Source organism: Phocoena phocoena, chromosome 11 (assembly GCF_963924675.1).
Source record: "Phocoena phocoena chromosome 11, mPhoPho1.1, whole genome shotgun sequence".
NCBI classification, from domain to species: domain Eukaryota; kingdom Metazoa; phylum Chordata; class Mammalia; order Artiodactyla; family Phocoenidae; genus Phocoena; species Phocoena phocoena.
The window spans coordinates 62,205,795-62,228,729 of record NC_089229.1 but is presented as its reverse complement, the minus strand read 5'-3'; the positions used below and the strand labels follow the sequence as shown (position 1 = coordinate 62,228,729).

The following is a 22,935-nucleotide window of genomic DNA, read 5'->3' as shown; positions in this document are numbered from 1 at the left end:
CCCAGCCGCTCCGCGGCATGTGGGATCCTCCCGGACCGGGGCACGAACCCGTGTCCCCTGCATAGGCAGGCGGACTCTCAACCACTGCGCCACCAGAGAAGCCCACCCTTTGTATAGTTTCGATTTTTGGAATCATGTTTATGTTTTATATAAAATAGGTAAAAGAATGTCTTACATAAAATAAAATGAAAAATGGGGGGACCTCTAAAATGGAAAAATAAAAAAACGCCGAAATGTATTTCAAATGAATGTTAACCACATTGATGGAGGAGGAAAAAATTAATCCAAGTAGCTTTTCTTTCCAAGTGACTTATTTTTTTAACAACAGTTTTGAGATATAGTTCATATATCATAACGTTTACCTACAGTACACAATTCAGTGGTTTTCAGTATATTCAGAGTTGTGTGACCACCATCACAATCTATTTTTAAAGCACTTTTCATCACCCCCTAAAAAGACTTTGTACCCATTAATAGTCACTCCCTATTTCCCCGCCCCCACTGTCTCGCAGCCCTAGGCAACCACCTTCTGTCTCTAAAGATTTGCCTATTCTGGACATTTCACATAAATGGAATCACACAATATGTGGTCTTTTGTGACAGGCTTATTTCATTTAGCATGTTTTTGAGGTTTATCTATGATGTAGCATGTATCAGTTCTTCATTTCTTTTTATGGCCAAATAATATTCCATTGACTCATATATCACATTTTATTTCTCCATTCATCGAATGATGGATGTCTGGGTTGTTTCCACTTGTTGGCTATTGTGAATAAAGATGCTATGGGGCTTCCCTGGTGGCGCAGTGGTTAAGAGTCCGCCTGCCAATGCAGGGGACACGGGTTCGAGCCCTGGTCCGGGAAGATCCCACATGCCGCGGAGCAACCAAGCCTGTGCACCACAACTACTGAGCCTGTGAGCCACAACTACTGAAGCCCGCGCACCGAGAGCCCATGCTCTGCAACAAGAGAAGCCACTGCGATGAGAAGCCTGCGCACTGCAACGAAGAGTAGCCCCCGCTCGCCATAACTAGAGAAAGCCCGCTCACCATAACTAGAGAAAGCCTGCGCGCAGCAACAAAGACCCAACGAAGCCAAAAATAAAATTAAATTAAAAATAAATAAATTTATTTTTAAAAAAAAAAGATGCTATGAACATTTGTGAACAAGTTTTTGTGTAGACATATGCTTTCAATCCAAGTGATTTTTGAAGACAGTACTTTGACTGTATTCCCTTGACAAAAAGAACTATAAAAAATATTTCATAGGCTTGTTTTTCACAGAGGTATGGGTTAGAAATTCTGAAACTACTTTTTTTGTCTAGAATAAAGCAGATGAATATACTGAGGATAGTGGGAGTCAGGTCTCTCACAGTCAGAAAAAGAAATCACAAATATGAAAAGGGGAAGACTGGAATGAACACTGTGGAATTGGACTGAAACTGAAGATATTACTATGAATTCATGGTTTTGATAAAGCTTTATAGGAATAAAAACATAGAGAGATATAAATCCTAACTCTGTTAAGAGGACCTAAAAGTAATGACACTCCAGTAACAATGAGAAGCTCTAATTCCCAAAACTTGGTTTCTAAGTATCATTCTCCACTAAAATGAATCAGGACTCCTTGAAGAAATGGCTGATTTCAGGGCTAGGGGAGAAAAATTACACGTTCAGCCTGGAACAGCGTGCTACACCAGGATTTAAAGAAGTGTTTGAAGAATGATAGTGTCATGTCAATAGGACATAGGAGAGCCAGCTTGAAGGGGCTCCCACTAGCCAAATCTAGGACAATTTGGCCATCAAAATAAATTAATTATGGTATGAATTATAAGCTACTGAATAAAATGGAAATTCATGAGTCCAAACTGATATAAATAAATGAATAATTAAACAGGGAAGGAGGGAAAGCGATTTCTTATAGAATACCAATTGAAAAATATAAAAGGAATGATGGATTTTGGAAATTACCATTTGGCAAACATAATATTAATTGATCCAGGCAAGGATCATCACTGTGTGCTGAAATTAATGGGTAAAAATCTGATAAATAACAGCATATTTATATAATATTAAAGTATCTCGGGCTTCCCTGGTGGCGCAGTGGTTGGGAGTCTGCCTGCCGATGCAGGGGATGTGGGTTCGTGCCCCGGTCCGGGAGGATCCCACATGCCGCGGAGCGGCTGGGCCCGTGAGCCATGGCCGCTGGGCCTGTGCGTCCGGAGCCTGTGCTCCGCGGCGGGAGAGGCCACAGCAGTGAGAGGCCCGCGTATCACACAAAAAAAAAAAAAAAAAAAAGTATCTCCTCACAAAATACTTATTAATTATAAAGGTAAAAAATAGTAACGTTACAGTGGGGAAACAGGCAGACACCACCTTAAACCAAGTGATCAAAGCAGTGGTGTGCTAGAGCCAACTTCACACCAACTCAGAAGAGTCACATCTCTTCCCAATTTTGCGTGCAGTGACTATAGGACAGTAGCTTGAAATAGACCAGGGTGGGAGTGTTTATACCATGGAAATCGGCAAATATTACCAACAAGGGGTTTTTTCCCCTGCAGATCCAGTTGTTAGACATCTATCAGCAGAATATCGAATAAAAGTTACTAGCACCACACAAGCTGACTTTATGTGCCTCCTGATATTACAAGCCAAGAAGACACAACATCACTTCTGTGATATTCTGCCAAAAATGCATAGCCTCAATCTAATGATGAGAAAGCATCAGATAAAACTTAAAGTTAGAGACATCCTGCAAAATAACTGGCCTGCATTGGCAACGTATCAGGTCATGAAAGACAAAAGACAACTGTGATGGTTAATTTTGTGCGACAACTTAGCTGGGCTAAGGGATGCCGGAAAAGCTGGTAAAACATTTTTTCTGGATGGGTTTGTGAGGGTATTTTCAGATGATTAGCATTTGAATTGATAGGCTGAATAAAGATCACCCTCACTGATGCGGGTTAGCACCATCCAACCCATGGAGGGCCTGAGTAAAACAAAAAGGCAGAATAAGGGTGAATTTGCTCTCTGCCTGAGCTGCTGGGACATTTACCTTTTCCAGCCCTCAGACATCAGTGCTCCTACTTCTCGGGCCTTCGGACTTGGACAGGGACTTAGACCATTGCCAGCTTGCAGGTGGCAGATCCTGGGACTTCTCTGTCCCCATTACCACGTGAACCAATTCCTGCAATAAATCTCCTCATACATATGTATATAGGCATATCTTCGATCAGGTATACATATATACATATATGTATGTATATATATATATATATATATCCTATCAATTCTGTTTCTCTGGAGAACCTTGAGTAATACACCGACTAAGGAAACGTTCCAGATTAAAGGACACTAAAGAGACTTGACAACCAAATGCAATATGTAATCTTGATTGGATCCTAGACCAGAAAAAAAATTATTTTTTGCTATTAAGGATTATTGGGACCACTGGTGAACTGTGAATAAAATCTTTAGATTATAGTATTATAGCAATGTTAATCTCCTGATTTTGCTCATTGTACTATGGTTATGTAAGAGAATTCCCCAGATGCACACAACGTATATAGGGGTATAGGCCTATCGGTGCAGCCTTCTCTCAGGTGGTTCATATAAAGGAAGGAAGGAAGGAAGAAATCGTATCTAGAGAGAAATGATAAAGCAAATGTGGCGCAATGTTAACAAAGGGGTATCTAAGTGTCGGATACACATTTTTGGGGTACTATTCTGGGAACTTTTCTGTAAATCTAAAATTATTTAATAATTAAATGTTACAAGGAAAAAGCATGAACGCTACCTGGTCCTCTGCCGTCATCCTGAGGTCTCTGTGGCTGCAGTCAGACGGAGGCGGTGAGTCCGAACTTCTCCGAGGCCTCAAGGGGTTCAAGGGTGCACCTTCACAACAGCAGCGAAGGGGTCGTCCACCACCACCCGCCGGGAAAGCCAAATCAGCCTCAATCTCCGCGCGCAGGCGCAGGGCAGCAGCTCGCTCGGCGTCTTCCCGTGCCGGCCCGCCCTGCCCTCGGATTGGCCGGGGACGCAGTGACATCACGTCCTTCCCGGTAGGGCGCGCGTGCAGCTCTAGGCTCCCGTGGAGCCGCCAGGTGCGACGGTCTGGCGGTCAGGCGAGCTGGTGCAGGCTCGCGGCGTCTCAGTCCCGGATCCCGGCCACAGTGGGCGCCCCTCTGGCAAGCGCACTAAAACACCACAAGAATCTTGGCCTCATAAGGCTAACCCCCACTCCCACCTACAAACCCAGTGTTGTAACCCTGCACCAACTTTCCCTTCAGTTTCAGGCCCAGGAGTTGGGTAGCGGGATTCAAAGCCACAGGGGGAAGTTGGGAGCGTCCTTGTGAAGGGAGAAGGAAAGGCATCTTCTTCAAAAGCCTAACGTTTCCTTGAATATTATCTCGGAAAGCCTCTTGTTTGTGGTCCAGGTGCCGCTACCAGTGAGTTTCCAGCCTGGGCTATGGCCAATACCAGCCGGCCGCGCCCCCTTGGTGAGGGGAGGGTTCTGGGCTTTCCCATTATCAATTAGCTGGAAATTGCACGTAAACGTGTCCTGGCCTAACAAAGCCTGTTCTGATCTATGGCTTCCAGCTGAACGAACACCAGGAAACAGGCTGCAGGTGGTGGAGTACGCCAAAGGTATTGTGCTTCTTCCACTTACCGGCCTACATTTTCTGATGAAAGCTGATTTGTAGAATGAAGCCTCCATATTTGAATTTTGAGGGTTGAAAAGAGAGGGTTGCACGGATAACAAACTGAGGTACTGCCAGACCGTGTTGATTGTGATTATAGTTGCTCTTGCTAGTTTCCTCATTCATTCTGTGCAGACAAGGAAGACTATTTCCATTGTCTAACATAGCATCTGGTACGTGGTAGGTGCTTTATAATGCCCTACACATTCTGCAGAACTGGAGTGATCATTCTCCCATCACCTGTAAATCTGGAGGTATTTTTGCCTATGTTGGCACTGCCGTCATTCTTTAAAACTATATTTTATGAAAGAAACTCTGTGTTCTTACTGTTTGCGGAAGTTCTGAGGTTCCCAATGATTTCAAATGCCAAGCAGTGAAAGGGGACTGAATAACACACTTATGATCTGTGTTTTTACTCTGTATTCGTGGAATCTGATCATCATTTACCTCTCTTTGTATATTTTTCTTTCCTCCACCCCTAAACAAAATGAAAGGACTCCACAATGCAAAGGGTGAAGGAAAGATAACTGTTTATTTCAGTTGAGCAGACAAGCATGTCAAGCAAATGAAGACAGAAGAACACATAAGAGTATATTGGGAGACGGAAACAGATTCTTTTTGATTATCCCCTACTGTTACTAGAGAGAAAAAATGTGTTCAGATAACCACTGGTCAGCAGATGAGGACGAAGGCCTGTTATCCCGACTGATCAGGAAATCTAGAGATTCCCCCTTTGTCCCTGTAGGTAAGTACAAGCCTTGACTGGATACTGTGAAGCTGTTTCTAATAAAACAATAATGCCTTACCCAGTATCTTTGAGTATTGAAATCGTTTATATAATTAAATGTTTCCAGATAATTGGAGCTAACCCTTTCTATGCATGAATGAGTTACACTTTCAACACAGTTTCTAGTGTATGGCAAATCCTCAGTAAATATTAATTAACTCTTATTATTATGAAGCATCAATTTTTTATTCTGTTTAATCCATTTTCATTAGCAGTCTATCGAAAATTACTAGTTCCCAGCCAATCTAAATAGGATTGATTGAATGGACTGTAACTTTTCTGTAATGACTCAGAATCAGCAGGTGCAGTATCAGTTTATTATTATACAGAGCCTATTAGAGACTCTTGAGATGTATCTAGACGGTCCTCAACTTACGACTTTTTGACTTTAAGATGATGAGAAAGCAATTCGCATTCAACAGAAACCATACTTTGAACTTTGATCTTTTCCTGGCCTAGCAATATGTAGTATGATACTTACTCTCTTATGATGCTGGGCAGTGGCAGCTCCCAGTCAGCCTCGCCATCATGAAGGTAAACAACCACTCTGTACCCGACCATCCTGTTTTTCATTTTCAGTACAATATTCAATAAATTACATGAGATATTCAACACTGTATTATAAAATAGGCTTTGTGTTAGATGATTTTGCCTAACTACAGGCTAATGTAAGTATTCCAAGCACATTTAAAGTAGGCTAGGCTAAGCTATAATGTTCAATAGGTGAGGTGTATTAAATGAATTTTTGACTTACAGTATTTTCAACGTATGATGGGTTTTTCAAGGTGTAACCCTGTCATGAGTTGAGGAAGATTTACATGTCTCTTTGTTCTCTAATCAACTCCAAACTTTACTTTTTGTGTGTGTGTGTGTGTGGTATGCAGGCCTCTCACTGTTGTGGCCTCTCCCGTTGCGGAGCACAGGCTCCGGACGCGCAGGCTCAGCGGCCACAGCTCACGGGCTCAGCTGCTCCGCGGCATGTGGGATCTTCCCGGACCGGGGCACGAACCCGTGTCCCCTGCATCGGCAGGCGGACTCTCAACCACTGCGCCACCAGGGAAGCCCTCAACTCCAAACTTTAAGTTCTTGTGTCGATGCTTATAGACTTTTCTGTTTCTTCCATTACCGTTGGGTACCATCAGAAACTTCTGCTTCTAATGTTCTGTGGTGTCAGAAGCTAGATACCCACGCTTAAAAGAACCATGAGTCGGGCTTCCCTGGTGGCGCGGTGGTTGAGAGTCCGCCTGCCGATGCAGGGGACACGGGTTCGTGCCTCGGTCCAGGAAGATCCCACATGCCGCGGAGCGGCTGGGCCCGTGAGCCATGGCCGCTGAGCCTGCACGTCTGGAGCCTGTGCTCCGCAACGGGAGAGGCCACAACAGTGAGAGGCCTGCGTACAGAAAAAAAAAAAAAAAAAAAAAGAACCATGAGTCAATTCAGAGGAAAGAAGCTCTGAATCAAAGCCTGGGCCTACCTGTACACTTGACAGCATGAACTTTGTGGTGTTCATGCTCTGTAGCTTGTTGCTGGCTTCCTGATGTGTTCCAGATGCTGAGGTTGATGGTTAAGTAAACTCCAGGTTAAAGAAGTATTATTCTAATTATACCTGGAGTCTTAGCCTCTTTATCCTTTCCCAACACACATTTGATATGTTTACATTTTAAACAAATACTATATGTATGTGGACTTAAAAAAAAAAACCCACAAAATCTAAGCACCAATATTATGTTTTAAAATCTAAGCTTTCTCTTCTTTCTCTTTCGGATGCTTTAGCTGCCCTAGGCATTATTATTTAATACTTCAGCCATGCCTCTTTCCTTGTGCTTTCTTTGTCTGGAAACTATTAAAATAACTTATTTAAATCAGATGTACATACAGGGAACTATACTCAATATCCTGTTGTAAACCATAATGGAAAACAGTATGAAAAAGAATATACATATATTATAACTGAATCACTTTGCTGTACAGCAGAAATTAACACAACACTGTAAAACAAATATACTTCAATAAAAGTGTTTTAAAAATATATATACAAATCAGATGTACATAACTTTGTGATTAATTCCACAAAAGCCTCTAAAGAAGTATAAGTCATATGTTTCCATTAAATACCACTACAAATCTAGCAACTTTATGTGTCATTATTCACATATCAAAAAGAATCAAAATTTTATAGTAATATTCTGTGTTTGAAAGTTCCACTTAATTTGATTAAGGCTTGTAATGGCACAAGAAATGGAGGCAAATCATTTTGTAGTGATTTATTCCTCTTCTTTAGCATTTTTAACTAACAAAACAATTCAAGGACTCAGTGCCACTTGAGCAGATCACTGTAATGAACAGAGATTAATCACTGTGCCTGTTGGAAATTAAATTGTTTTTCCAGAGACATTTAGCGTGATTAAAGTAGAAAGATAAAAAAGTGTTTCCAGCTAAATTCAGTTATATTCAAACTACAGAGACATCGTATGGAAAACAGTAAAGGTGCTGACTTTAATCTCTAAAAGAAACAAAACAAATTTCAGTTAGAACAGAGTATTGATTTGATAAGGGAAGAGAGCCAAGTTTCTGCTAGAAAAATATCTGATCAAATTTGTATATATATTATTGAATAGTTTGTTAACTATTGTTTTATTAAGAATATCTCCTAAGTATTTTCTGCTGCAGGACAGAGTATCCTGTCAATAATTTACAGAACATTTTAATTTGTTGTCTTAACTTCTGTCATTATAATTTATTCATATTGTTTAAAATCTTATGAATACTGCTAAGGTCTGTGTGTACATTATATGTATTTAAACTCTGTGTTGATAGATTATTTGTTTTTGCTTCTTTCACGTAACATTTCATAGTACATTTCTGTATATTAGTACTTCCTATACTTGTAATTTTTTTATAGCTATGGTAGTTTTCCCTCTGTTTGGGCCATTTGGTTTTAGTTTTTCCTCATACATAACGTAGCCACAAACATCTCTGTGTCAACTTCTTGACTTTTCTTTTGCTTACTTCCTTGGAGTATGTCCCCAAAGTAGAATTTCCAGGGCAGGAAGCATGTTCAGTTTAATGTCACTTATGTCTCCAGAGTTCTTTCCAGAAAGATTTAGCTAAACTTACAGAGCTTTCAGCATTGTACCTGTTTCTCAATGTACCTGCCATTGTCGTTTTAACTGTTGTTTTTTGCTGTTTTTATGTTTGTCATATTTCAATTTCACTTATTACTAATCAGCCTACAAAATATACATATAAATGTGATTATTTACTCTGATTCTTATTTCCACTTATTAAGTATACTCTGAGAGAATAAATATATCCTCACCCACCCACAGAGTCAAACATGTGCCCATAGTTAATCAAAACTTGCTATCGTCCATAAACATCAATTGCATTTCTGTATACTAACAACAAACATATGGAAACTGAAATTAAAGACATAAGACCATTTACAGTCGCTCTGAAGAAATGAAATGATTAGGTATAAGCTTAACAAAACATGTACAGAATCTGTACGCTGAAAAAATACAAAATGCTAATGAAAGAAATCAAAGAAGAACTAAATAAATGTAGAGACTATTGTGTTCGTGGATTGTAAGACTCAATAAAGGTGTCAACTCTCCCCAGACTCATCTGTGGGTTTACTGTAATTCCTATCAAAATCCCGGCAATGTTTTTTTGTAGACAGAAACCAACTTATTCTAAAATTTATATAAAGGCAAAAGTTCTAGAATGGCTAAGACTACCTCTTTTAAGAAAAAGTATTAAGTAGGGCTTCCCTGGTGGTGCAGTGGTTAAGAATCCGCCTGCCAATGCAGGGGACACAGGTTCGAGCCCTGGTCCGGGAAGATCCCACATGCCGTGGAGCAACTAAGTTTGTGCACCACAACTACTGAGACTGCGTTCTGGAGCCTGCGAGCCACAGCTACTGAGATGGCGTGCTACGACTACTGAAGCCCAGGCGCCTAGAGCCCACGCTCCACAACAAGAGAAGCCACTGCAATGAGAAGCCTGCACACCACAACGAAGAGTAGCCCCCACTCACCACAACTAGAGAAAGTCCGCACACAGCAACGAAGACCCAATGCAGCCAAAAATAAATAAATTTAATAAATTTTTTTTAAAAAAGGCAGTTGATCTCAAGGATGGATACCTTTAATAATAATTTTTTAAAAAGTATTAAGTGGGGGGCTTCCCTGGTGGCGCAGTGGTTGAGAATCTGCCTGCTAATGCAGGGGACACGGGTTCGAGCCCTGGTCTGGGAAGATCCCACATGCCGCGGAGCAACTAGGCCCGTGAGCCACAACTACTGAGCCTGCGCGTCCGGAGCCTGTGCTCCACAACAAGAGAGGCTGCGATAGTGAGAGGCCCGCGCACCGCGATGAAGAGTGGCCCCCGCTTGCCACAACTAGAGAAAGCCCTCGCACAGAAATGAAGACCCAACACAGCAAAAATAAATTAATTAATTAATAAACTCCTACCCCCAACATCAAAAAAAAAAAAAAAAGAAAAAGTATTAAGTGGGGTCTTCCCTGGTGGCGCAGTGGTTGAGAGTCCGCCTGCCAATGCAGGGGACGCGGGTTTGTGCCCCTGTCCGGGAAGATCCCACATGCCGCGGAGCGGCTGGGCCCGTGGGCCATGGCCACTGAGCCTGCGCGTCCGGAGCCTGTGCTCCGCAAGGGGAGAGGCCACAACAGTGAGAGGCCCTCGTACCACAAAAAAAAAAAAAAGTATTAAGTGGAAGGAATCACTCCTACCAGATACTAAGACTTAATATATAGAGTAATCAACAGTGTGGTATTGATGAAGGGATAGATGCATAAATCAATAGGATAGAAGAGAGATCCCCCAAAATAGAGCCACACTTTTATTATGCAAAAGTTTCCTTTACTCTTATGTCAAAATATAGCATTTTTGTCCTTTTCACTTTTTTTTAAGTCTACCTTACCCCTTTTTAGATGTTATAAATATGCTGTTCTATTTTCTTCTAGATTTTGTTGATATTTTTATTTTCATATTTAATTCTAACCCATCCAGACTTTTTTTGTAGGGTCTGGTGTAAGATACAAATCCAAGTTAGTTCAAATAGTTTTTCCCTTATCTGTTACTTGGTTATCTTGATTTGTCATGGGTTAAGTTCTCACAGTATTTCAAATCGCTTTCTAGAATTTTCCCTATTCAGTTGATTCCTATTCAGTTTTCTGTTTTAGAGTGAATTACACAGAATCTTGGTTGTCCCAGCAGTATATTCACCCCTTGACATATGTAGTGAATACAGAAATATTTGTATGGGCTTCTGGAATTTTCTAGAATCACAGTTCTTCCCAGAGTCACATACTTCTCATGCAAATATTCAGACCTTTTACCTCTCATTAAAATTTAATATCTCATTTTCACAGAAGAGTAAAGTTTCTTTCACTTTACTAGATTTACTCCTTATTTAGTAACAGGTAGAGAGGAATAAAGCCAAACACCCAAAAGCTATGAATGCTGAGATTTTGGTTGGTTCACTCACTGGTTAAGTGACTTGCCCCAAATAAAAGGCTTGCAGCCTATAAATCTGAAGCCATGCCTCAGGAAAATTAGAAGTTACTAGACAAGTTACTATAGTATACAATTCAGGTTTTTCTGGGAAGAGTCAAAACTGCAAATATTGAATCCATGAGTGAAGTATCCTTTGGTATCTTGCCTGCTTAATCTTCCAGATACTGATCCCTTGCACAGTCTTTTATTCAATTCTCTAAGCTCTTGGGAATTTTAGCCTGCTATTTCTATAATCCCTACTTTTTTAATTCACAGGGATAGCAGGCTTTACGACTGTGGGGTCCTATGGTCTTTACAAGTTAAAATACAGAAGAGATCAGAGAATGTCCATTCATCTTATTCACATGAGAGTTGCTGCCCAAGGATTTGTTGTAAGAGCTGTGACTCTAGGTAACCTGCTTAATTTGTATCTTGTGTTCAGTTGTCTTTGAGAGTATTTTTATTTATTCATCCATTCATATTAGTATTTTTATATATTCATTCACGAATATTGGGTCAAGATGATGTAATGGAGGAGGAAGGATAAGAAAGACAGTGCTCTTCACTTGGTTGAGGTTGCTGCCCAGTTATAGGCTTAATCTCTTGGTATTTTAAGCACTGAAAAAAAAAAAACTCAGTAGGCAAAAGGTACAGACTTCTAGTTATAAAATACATGAGTCATGGGGATGTAATGTACAGCGTGGTGACTATAGTCAATAATACCGTATTGCATATTTGAAAGTTGCTACGAGGGTAGATCTTAAAAGTTCTTATCACAAGAAAAAAATCCTGTATATATGGTAATAGATGTTAACTAGGCTTATTGTGATCATTTCATAATACATACAAATATAGAATCATTATGTTGTACAACATAAATTCAAATTGTATGTGAATTATACTTCAATCTAAAAAAAGAAAAACCCAGTGGAGAACTAGGTTATAGTTTCTGTTATCCTCTACAGTGAAAGGAGCAGTGAATAGTTTATACCCTGTATAACTCAGCTATTCCAAGCCTGAGCAATAGGTAATTTTTTATTAGTCTATAAATTAAGCAATATTTACACAGTCAAATCCAAAGAGTGGGTGTCAAATTATCTGGTTGATTCAGGTTATATCAACAGCTAAATCATTTAGTTCTAACAAGGAGTCTACTTTGGGACCTAAATTACCTAAAATTTTTGTCTACATTAATGAGAACAAGTCACAATGTTCTTAGCTCCCCTTCATGCTGTGCAAAGTAGAATCAGCCTGAGTAGGTCTAGGATTATGGGATGATGGGTGTGGGGCTTGCCTATAGGGAGTTATATAGTAATTATCTTTTTACTATGAGCTGTGATATGTGAGTCGTGAACAAAATACAAGAAACTTTACTACGAAGTAACAGGCCTCATTTTCATCATTCGGAAAACACTTATGAGCATGAGCTATGTGCAAGGCACTGTGCTGGTCTAGAGATACAGCGGTGAAACTAACTCTCTACCCTCAACTAGTTTAATCTCCTTAGGGAGAGAGATCAAGAGCAGGAGAAGACAATATAAAGTCAGAGGTACTACAATAAGATTAACACAGGTTGCTATGGAAGCACAAGCACAAAGGAGAAGCATTTAACTAGGGCTGAGAGTCCAGGGAGGCTTCTCTAAGGATGCAAACCATGGGATGAGCCAAGAATGTAGAGGAATTAACTAAGCAGAGAAGGAGCTCAGGATTCTAGGCAGAGGGAAAAAAACAAAGGCACAGAAGCATGGCATGTTAGTGGAACTCGGCACAGTTTGGTATGGTAGGTGAATCAATCAGTGTTTGATGAGACTGCAGAACTAGGAGTAGTGACATATAGTAAGAGATTTATTTTAGGTATTTGGACTTATGTAATTGTGAGGCTCTTTCTTATGTATCAGGATCTGGGACCTGAAGTGGGCAGAGCAAGCAGTTAGAAAAGGTAGATGAAAAGTGAGAGAAGCAAGAAAAATCTGGAACCTGCAAGGTCTGGAATCCTTATGGATTTCTCACCATCTCTAAACCTCCAAATTTGATGATGGAGTGACATAGAAAAAGCCAATGCCCCTCATCCTGGAGCTAAACATGGACCTGGCCAAGGAGTCAGAGAAGGTGAAAGAGGAAATTCAGCAGGAGCCATGGTAGCTGCACTCCTGATTGCTGCCCCATGCCAACCAGGTGGGCCAGCAGATAAGCAAAACTATGCTGCAACAGTGCCTTCCCAGGTCAAAAGAATTTGGTTGCTGCTTTACTTCTACCTTCTAAGTCTCACGCAAAATGTCTCTTGTGCAATTTTTCAGAGAGTGAAAGGAAAGGAATTCTGGAAAATCTAGTTATAGTTTTGCTAAGTTGATACATTACAAATCCGTCACTGTCTATCCCTTGTCAACCTGGCATCCATATACACCTCTTTTAATACACTTACCTTCAAATAAAGACAATGGCAAAATCAACCATCCCTTGTATAACCAAAAACATGCTAACTCTCTCCCAAAAGAGGATACAAAATCCCTTTGTCCATCTTTGGGTGATGTTGATCCATCTTTGAGCTGAGTCATATTCCCTTTTGATATCCTGTGACTTAAATCCTGAGATATAAAGTTAACTACTATTAACACTTCCTATATTAGATGGTGGGTAAATGGAAATGGCAAATAGAAAAAAAAATGGTGACTGTATACACAAGTGTATTCATATCAAAATAAGGGGGCTTCCCTGGTGGCGCAGTGGTTGAGAGTCCGCCTGCCGATGCAGGGGACACGGGTTTGTGCCCCGGTCCGGGAAGATCCCACATGCCGCGGAGCGGCTGCGCCCGTGAGCCATGGCCGCTGAGCCTGCGCGTCCGGAGCCTGTGCTCCACAACGGGAGAGGCCACAACAGTGAGAGGCCCGTGTACCGCAAAAAAAAAAATAATAAAAAGGAAGAAATATTCATAACTATCACAGTCTTTGTTTCTGCAACTGGTCGGATGATCATGGCTCATATTATAACTATGTTTTTCCACGGGCCATTTCATCCACCCTTTGCCTTCCGAAAGCACCTTGGCTATTCATGGTTATTTGACTGGGGTGTTGACCCAAACATTCTTAAATGATCTGGGTCATTAATGATCCTTCCTGTACTGGGTATAATTTTCCACCTTCTTTAATCACATGACATGGGACTACTAAGAAAGGCCCCAGAAGGTATACATTCCAGACACACTCCTCCTTACCCTACCAGTATAGTAACAATTTACCCTTGATAGATCAAATCAATGTAATGGACTAATGTGATGTCTCGTGGAATAGAGAGATGATCCAGGTCCTGCAGACTAGATTGTGGCATAGGGCTGGAGAGTTCACACAGCCGTGAGACTGAACACTGAAAGTATACTGCTGGCCCTGCCAGATGAAAGCAATCTGCTTCTGGTGGTCTTTACTAAAACGTATATAGAAAAAAGCAATCAATCAGATTAATAGCTGCAAAACAAACAGCAAAAATTGTGTTGATTTGCTATAGCAATGAAACTACACCTGTACAGAAGCTGCAGTTAGACTGATCACCTAAGTTTATAGAAATCCATTATCATTCTCCAAGATCCATCTGTCTTCTGACCAAAGAGGCAAAATGAATGGAGATGTGGTAGGAATCACCACCCTGGCATCTTTAACGTCCTTGATGATGACACTAGTCTCTACAATCCCTCTGGGAATGCAGTATTGCTTTGGTAATAGAAGCATTTAGAATGGCTTACACTGCACTTTCCTGATGGCACAGTGTTAAGAATCGCCTGCCAATGCAGGGGACACGGGTTTGAGCCCTGGTCCGGGAAGATCTCACATGCTGCAGAGCAACTGAGCCCATGTGCCACAACTACTGAGGCCGTGTGCCGTACCTACTGAGCCCACATACCACAACTACTGAGCCCACGTGCCACAACTACTAAAGCCCACATGCCTAGAGCCTGTGCTCGGCAACAAGAGAAGCCACCACAATGAGAAGCCCACTCGCTGCAACAAGAGAAAAGCCCGCACACAGCAATGAAAACCCAACGCAGCCAAAAATAAGTTAATTAATTAATTTTTTAAAAACCAACAATGACTTACACTTGGCTTTCCCTACCATAATAGCCCTTACTCCCCAGGTCAGGGAACCAATGTGAGGATTCTGATAGTTGCTGAGTATGTCTATTCCAATTACACATTCCATAACTGGGGAAATAACATAAGGTAAGTTCAGGGACCCACCAGACCAACTGTAAAATAGACCCACAGCAAAACTCCACTGACCTGACCATAAACTCCTAGTTCGACTGGTAGAACACACTAATTCTCCAGGCATTAGTATCAATTCAAAATCAATATTTAACAATGTCCCACAAATGTGATTTATCTCCCCTTCCTCTTGCACAGGCACCCTGCTGAGTAGTCACAGGTGCCTTTGGGGAAGACTAGAAGGAGGATTTATAGTATTTGCATTTTTGGCTGTGAAACAGGGTCTTTCCTTAAGGAGATCTGACCTCTCGTTAATTCCAGGGACTTTGGGTCTATGAATTGACTCAAATTTGGGAACTGGTTGAGGGGCCATGGCTCTCTATTGTGATGATTCAAGTCAAACTTCCGTTCGCCAGACCTAGAGCTTTTCTGCTTACATGCTGCACACCGCTTTCAACTCTAGGTACAACATGATCAATTAGCCAAAATGCCAAAGATCTTTGTGGCTTAGACTATATTGATTACTGCTTAGGCTTTGCTGCCCCTTACAGTAATCATGCTTTCCTTGTCTTTGTCAATTAAAAGCTGCCGCTTGACCCCTGCCACCCCACAATCCCATCATCCCTACTGAACTCAGGGAGCCCAGAAATTCCTACTGTCATTTCTGGCTTACAGGAAATCATTACCATAGACCTCTTCAAGGAGGGCAGGGCTGCCTTCAAAAATGTACTTCTCACAGCTCTGCAGAAGGAAGGAGATATATTTAGGGGGTGAGTGAGCAGGATAAATCCAGTCTAACATTCCAATCTCCCTAAGCCTTTGGATACCTTCCTTTATGGCAAAGTTTCTCAATCTCCGCACTATTGACATTTTGGACTGGATTATTCTTTGCTGCGGAGGACTGTCCTGTGCATTACAGAATGTTCAGCAGCATCCCTGGCTTCCACCCACTAGAGGCCAATGGTACCCACCCGCGCTGTGAAAGCCAAACACGTCTCCAGTCATTGCCAGATTTCCCTGGGGAACAAAATTGCCCCAGTAAAGAAGAATCACTGCTGTACCATGGAAGTATACTAAGGAAGTTCTGGTATTTCAACTTCATTTAGTGGAGACTACTTTTTGGTCCAAGTTTCAGTCATTCTCAGACAGAGGGAAGGACTGTTTCTACTGGCAAAGGAGTCTCAGTAAGATATAGGGGCTCAAGGACCCAGTTTCACTGAAATCTGCTTATATGTCCCCATCCCAATTTTCAGAGTCCCACGCCTTCCAAAGCAGTGCTCTAAACTTTTTTTCTTTTTAAGTATTTATTTATTTGGCTGCGCCAGGTCTTAGTTGTAGCACGAGGGATCTTTGTTGCGACATGCAGGGTCTTTTTTAGTTGCGGCATGCAGGCTCTAGTTCCCTGACAAGGGATCGAACCCCTGCCCCCTGCTGTAGGAGTGTGGAGTCTTAACCACTGGACCACCAGGGAAGTCCCCAATGCCCTAAACTTTAACGTAAGAGGTGTTATGAGTTTGGGAATTTAATTTGTGTTGTGATTAGTCACTCACAGGATTAGCCCCTGTGTACATTTTTTGAAAATACCAGTCTCAAGGCTACAGGAGTTAAGAGTTTCTTTTTAGAAAGTCATAAAGCTTCCAGGTCCCTCACAAGACCTTGAGCTAGGAATTTAAAGCCATGAGCCCATCATATAGTTTTCCCAAGTTCTCCAGCACACTTAAAAGTTACTAACCTTATTATACTCCTTATTTCCACTAAATGTTCTATGACAATGAATACTTGATCACCCAAAGCCTTGCTTTCTATAGGCACCTGATTAAGGGTATCTGCAAGGTGATAATTTTTTTAATGTTTTGCTACCACATGCCATGGACTGCTAGCATACTCTCTGCCACTGGAGGGGAAAAAAAAAAAGCCCATTAATACCTTTAAATATAATCAGATCAGAGAACCAACTCCAGATAACCCAGAACCAATGCTCAGAGTATGTTCCTCTGGAAGCTTCCAATACCAAATTCTGGATCCGTCAGGTTCAATCAGAGAAGGAAAACTACTAGCAGTGATATATAAAAAGGGATTTATTATAGAGATATGACCTTAAGCAATTTGGGGAGCTGGCTAAACAGTTCATGTTAGGTTGTTGGTTATATTTCTAATGCTGGCACCTGAAGGTAACAAGGCAGCAATTGGGAAAGAAAACTAAACTAGAATCTGCAAGGGTGAGCTGGAACCCACAAAGACAAATGGAAACTTGAGTCCGAGTCTTGCTGACTCCAACCTTGATCGTGGCATGACCTTTAGGAAAAGCTGGCACCCTCTATCATGGAGCTAATCTACACCTGGCCCAGGAGCCAGAAAAGCTAATGGAGGAGATCCAGAAGGAGCTGAAGGATTTGTGGGCCTGACTGCTGCCCATCAACAGTGAGGTGAGCCAGCAGATAAACAACATACACACGCTGTAATAGCACCTGGTGCTCTGCACCAAGCCTTCCAAGTGCAAAAAGAATTTGGCAGCTCCTGCTTCAACTTTCACCTTCAAATCTCAAATAAAATGTCTCTCATGGCCAAGCTAACCTGGAACTATGCAGGGAAGGGAATTCTGGAAAACACAGTAACAGCTTAGTTAAACTGATATAAAACAAATCCCCCAATAGATTTATATGGTTGCTAGTTGAGGAGTAAAAAGATGAAGTGAGCCAGTGAAGGGTTTAAACAGGGGAGTAACAGTCAGAACAGCATCTAAAAGATGCCTGCTGGGAGACTTCCCTGGAGGTCCAGTGGTTAAGACTCCACGCCTCCAATCCAGGGGGTGTGGGTTCGATCCCTGGTTGTGGAACTAAGGTCCCACATGCCACTCGGCCAAAAAAAAAAGATGCCTGCTGTACAGAAAGATCAGAAACAGGCAATATGAAACTGTTTGTTTAGGGATACTAAACAGACTGTCACACTATAAAGGCAAGGAAAACTCTTATCATAAAATTCAGAACAGTGGTTACCTATGAAAAAGGGAGGGGAATATGATCAGAAAGGGAAACCTGGAGGCTTCCAGGATGCCTGTAATATTCTACTTCTTGACCCATAATTACAGGTGTTCATTCTACAACTATCTGTTAATCTGGTCATTTAAGCTTTATGAACTATTTTCCATGCATATTTATATCACCATGAAGAAAGTGTTAAAAGGAAAAGGAAAATGATTAGAGATGATTTGCAAAGGAAGGGAGAAAAAAGGCAGAAGCCAATTAGATGATGAATTGGATATGAATTAAGGCAGTGGCAATGGCAACAGAGAGGAGATGGATTCTAGAAATACTGAGGACTCAGCAACTAAGTGATTGGGAAAAGGAAGGAAGGAAGAATCAAGGATGACTCCTAGGATTCTGGTCTGGGCAACCAGATGAAAGGTTTGCCTTTCACACATAAAAAGAATGAAGAAGGGGCTTCCCTTGGTGGCGCAGTGGTTGAGAGTCCGCCTGCCAATGCAGGGGTGACAGGCTCGTGCCCCGGTCCGGGAGGATCTCACATGCCGCGGAGCAGCTGGGCTCATGAGCCGTGGCCGCTGAGCCTGCGCGTCCGGAGCCTGTGCTCCACAACGGGAGAGGCCGCAACAGTGAGAGGCCCGCGTACCACAAAAAAAAAAAAAAAAAAAAAAAGAATGAAGAAGAAAGAACAGGTTTGGTGAGAGGATGAGTACATATTGGATAAAACAATAATAACATACAATGAGTGCTTATGATGTATAAGTCACTCTGCTTTATATATCATTATCTCATTTAATCTTAATACCTACTTGGACACCACCTGGTGTATTGCAGGACAACTCAATACTGATGTCAACCACGTGGAGCTCACATCAGATGCCCCAGGTTTAAGGACATGGTTCTCGAAAACACCGCCCTTCTTTCAGACACTGCCATTGGGGTTTCCCAGACCACCTGCACTTCTGACCAACTGGCTACAAATTCAAGGCTTCCCAAGACTTCCTCAGGTTTGATATTTCACTAGAAGAACTTATAGTACTTAGGGAAGCACCATACTCACAATTACAGTTTATAAAGTATACAAATCAGGACCAAATAGACACATAGGGTAAGGTGTGGGAGGGTCCCAAACTCAAAATCTCGCCCTGTGGAAAAATATATATATATATCGCCCTGTGGAATTGGTGCATGTCACCCTCCCAGCACATCCGTGTGTTTACCAACCAAGAAACTCCACTGAGCTTCAGTGTCCAGAGTTTTCACTGGGGCTTCATTATGTAGGCATGATTGACTGAATCACTGGCCACATGACTGAACTCAATCTCCAGTCCTACTCCCCTCCCTGAAAGTCTAATCACATGGCTGGTCTTCTGGCATGACTAGCCACATCCTGAAGCTACCTAGGAGCCCACCATGAGTCACCTAATTAGCATAAATTCAGGTATGACTCAAGGGGCTCATGACCAGACAAAGTCTTTATTAAACGACAATACTCAATGAGGTAGGTACTGTTATTATCTGTTTTACAGATAAGGAAACTTAGGCTTAGAGAGGAAAGGTTACCTGTTCACAGTAACATGGGCAATCTATTCCAGAGCCTGAACTCTTAATTTTATATTATACTAAGATGCCTATGGAAGATGTCTCTAAATTACAGTATGCATACCCTAGTTGATGTATAAGGAGGTCCATGGGGACGTGGGAAGAAAATATTTTTATCTTAAAAACAGAAAAGCGGGACTTCCCTGGCAGTCCAGTGGTTAAGACTCCATACTCCCAATGCAGGGGGCATGGGTTCAATCCCTGGTCGAGGAACTAAGATCCCGCATGCATGCCGCACCGCATAGCCTAAAAAACCCAAAAACAAAAAGAGCTTTACCAGGATACAGACTGATCGTAGTACATTTACATGGTTTCTAAATAAATGTGCATTTTGAAGGGCATGCTCAACATATTCGCTTATATACAATTTTAAAGTTTTGGAGGCCATAACTATGGGATATGGAAATGTCACATATAATATAATCTATACGTGGGTCTCACATTCAGAAGAGAGATCTAACTTGCTTACCAGTGAAGCAACAGGTGTGAATGAGGTGAGAAAAGGGTTGGGATCAGAACTCCAGGGAACACCAACATTTAAGAGGTAGGCAAGAGGTTAATAATTATTTGTGCAGATATCTAATTTGCTATCTAACTGAGATGAGAACTAACTTACCCTTTAGGCTCTGTGCACTTTTTGTAGGTATTAACAGGAGGTGTCAGAAATAAAGCTGAAGGAAAATGAAGTAAAGGTTTAGTTCAGACAATCTACTAGATAGCTGATGCCTTGACAATTGATATGGATGGAGAGAGTGGTGACTTGTAGTTTAAATCTGTGACTCCCTAACTTGCTTTATTTGTTTGTTTGGTTTTTATAAATTTATTTATTTATTTTTGGCTGCCTTGGGTCTTTGTTGTTGCGTGCAGGCTTTCTCTAGTTGCGGCGAGTGGGGGCTGCTCTTTGTTGTGGCACATGGGCTTCTCATTGCAGTGGCTTCTCATTGCGAAGCACGGGATCTAGGTGCGCAGGCTTCAGTAGTTGTGGCACGTGGGTTTCAGTAGTTGTGTCGCGCAGGCTCTAGAGCGCAGGCTCAGTAGTTGTGGCACATGGGCTTAGGTTGCTCTGTGATGTGGGATCTTCCCAGACCAGGGCTCAAGCCCGTGTCCCCTGCATTGGCAGGTGGATTCTTGACCACTGTGCCACCAGGGAAGCCCCCTAACTTGCTTTGGATATGAACATTTGCTGACATCCCTGGAATCCACTGAAGCAGCTCCTCTCTTTCTCAGGATATTTTCCCTGGCCACCTCCCCCTTTCTGCATGGCCCTAGGACCTCATCCTTGGGGAAGATGTACATTTACCTCATTTGCCTAAACATAGCTAATTCATCCACTGGACTGTAAATCCCTAGAAGCAGGGATTAGATCCATTCACCTTGCTTTTCTTCAGAATACTGAGTACTAGTAGACACTGAATGGATGTTTTCTAAGTTGAAGTGCCTATTGTTTTTATCTCAAGATCTAGCCAAATCTTCCTACTTTCCTTTCTCACCAATATTTTAAAATTCAAACTTTAGGGTGTCATTGTAATGTCATAAATTCAGATTTATACTGATCCCAAAGGGCTCTTAGATTTGTTTTTTGTTTTTTTTTCCTGGAGTCACTCATATGATCCAAGCCAAAAATTAGCAAGATAGAGGGCGTTTGTTTGTTTTTTTGTTTTGTTTTGTTTTGTTTTTTAATTGTAGGTGGTTTTAGAAAAAATACAAGTGAAGAAATTCAGTGTTTGTTTCCCATGGATACTCTATTGATATACATCTTTTGGTTTCTAGGTGTTCTCTATTCTATGTATAAGGATTATATTAGACCTCGATCCTTCAATGTGTCCAAAAAATGAAGCTTCAGACAAGAAAAACAAGAAGCCTTCTGAAAACTATTTATTATGAAGAATTTTTAATATGTAGCAAATTATACTGCAGAAGTTTCAGCCGGAATTCTCATAGACTTCAGCTGTTTAAGAAGTTGATTTCCAAATCAACAATCAGAGTCAGCTCAAAAATATCCTTCTTGATGTCTTTCAAAGGCTAGGCCATGATTTTCTGACTTTTAAAATTTTTATTTTCTAGTTAGTGGCAGAAAATAATCTATATTACGCCAAATCAATCTGAAAATTAGGAGTTATATAGTGGCTACAGAAAAATTTTCTCTATCCATATTAAATGTGATGCTCTATTCACAGCTTAATTCTCCACAAACAGGGCAAGGTAATTAAGGCTTTCATAAACTCCTTTCTAGAATGGGCAAAAATTACATCAGAGGAGAATGGCCATGTTGTTATTTAAATCTGGTTCGCCACCATGCACCTCACTCTTACATAAAAACTTGACTATTTTACCACAAACGTAAAGGTCTTAACATTTAAATATTTGTGTATTCATTTTTATACTTGTTGAAAGTATTTCTAGGAGTACAAAGGTAAATTGCTAAAAAAATCCCTTTTCCCTCAGATGGCAGTATTGAGGGAAAAAAGGATTTAGTCCAGAAGTGCCACTGCTAATCTGGTATGACACTGTAGAAAACACAAGAAACAAAGAAGATATTAAATGTTAAGTATACCCGTGGCATCAAACTCCTCTGTAATTGCCCTAGGGTTCTAAAAACTCAGCTAGACCTTGTTGAAGTCATAATTGCCATGGCTCAGATTTATTCCCTGACTCCAGGCCTGGGAAAGAAAACAAAACAAAACAAAAAAATACCCACTGAGATAAAATCAAGAATACACTGTAATATGATCTGTGGTGCTGATTTCCCCTTCCTTGATGCCTGTAGTGGAGGAATACTCTGACAGGAAGGTGAAGTCTAGTGTTTGGCAAGGGAAAGACACAGGAAGATCTGAAAATATATCCGCATTCTAGACATTACCCACTGTTCTGTGTATTATACACACTTTTCTCTACTGGCACAGGGTAATTATTTTAAAAGTTGCCATCTGTACCTATCATGAGGCTCTTCTAGTGCCACCAACAAGTACACGTTTCAGTCAACACTGTCCTCCATGGAAAATAGGCAAGGAGGGACTTCCCTGGTGGCGCAGTGGTTAAGAATCCACCTGCCATTGCAGGGAACACGGGTTCGAGCCCTAGTCCGGGAAGATCCCACATGCTGTGGAGCAACTAAGCCCGTGTGCCACAACTACTGAACCTCTGCTCTAGAGCCTGG

The 22,935-nt window shown here is 41.4% G+C and overlaps 1 protein-coding gene across 1 annotated transcript; it reads left to right on the top strand.

The window, feature by feature from the left end:
- The first annotated feature begins 5,349 nt into the window (after nucleotides 1-5,349).
- On the top strand, nucleotides 5,350-21,613 carry HIGD1C (HIG1 hypoxia inducible domain family member 1C). Its single transcript, XM_065886881.1, has 3 exons — nucleotides 5,350-5,443; nucleotides 11,279-11,413; nucleotides 21,549-21,613. Exons 1-3 carry the CDS (start codon nucleotides 5,350-5,352, stop codon nucleotides 21,611-21,613), a joined length of 294 nt encoding a protein of 97 aa, XP_065742953.1.
- Nucleotides 21,614-22,935: the final 1,322 nt, after the last annotated feature.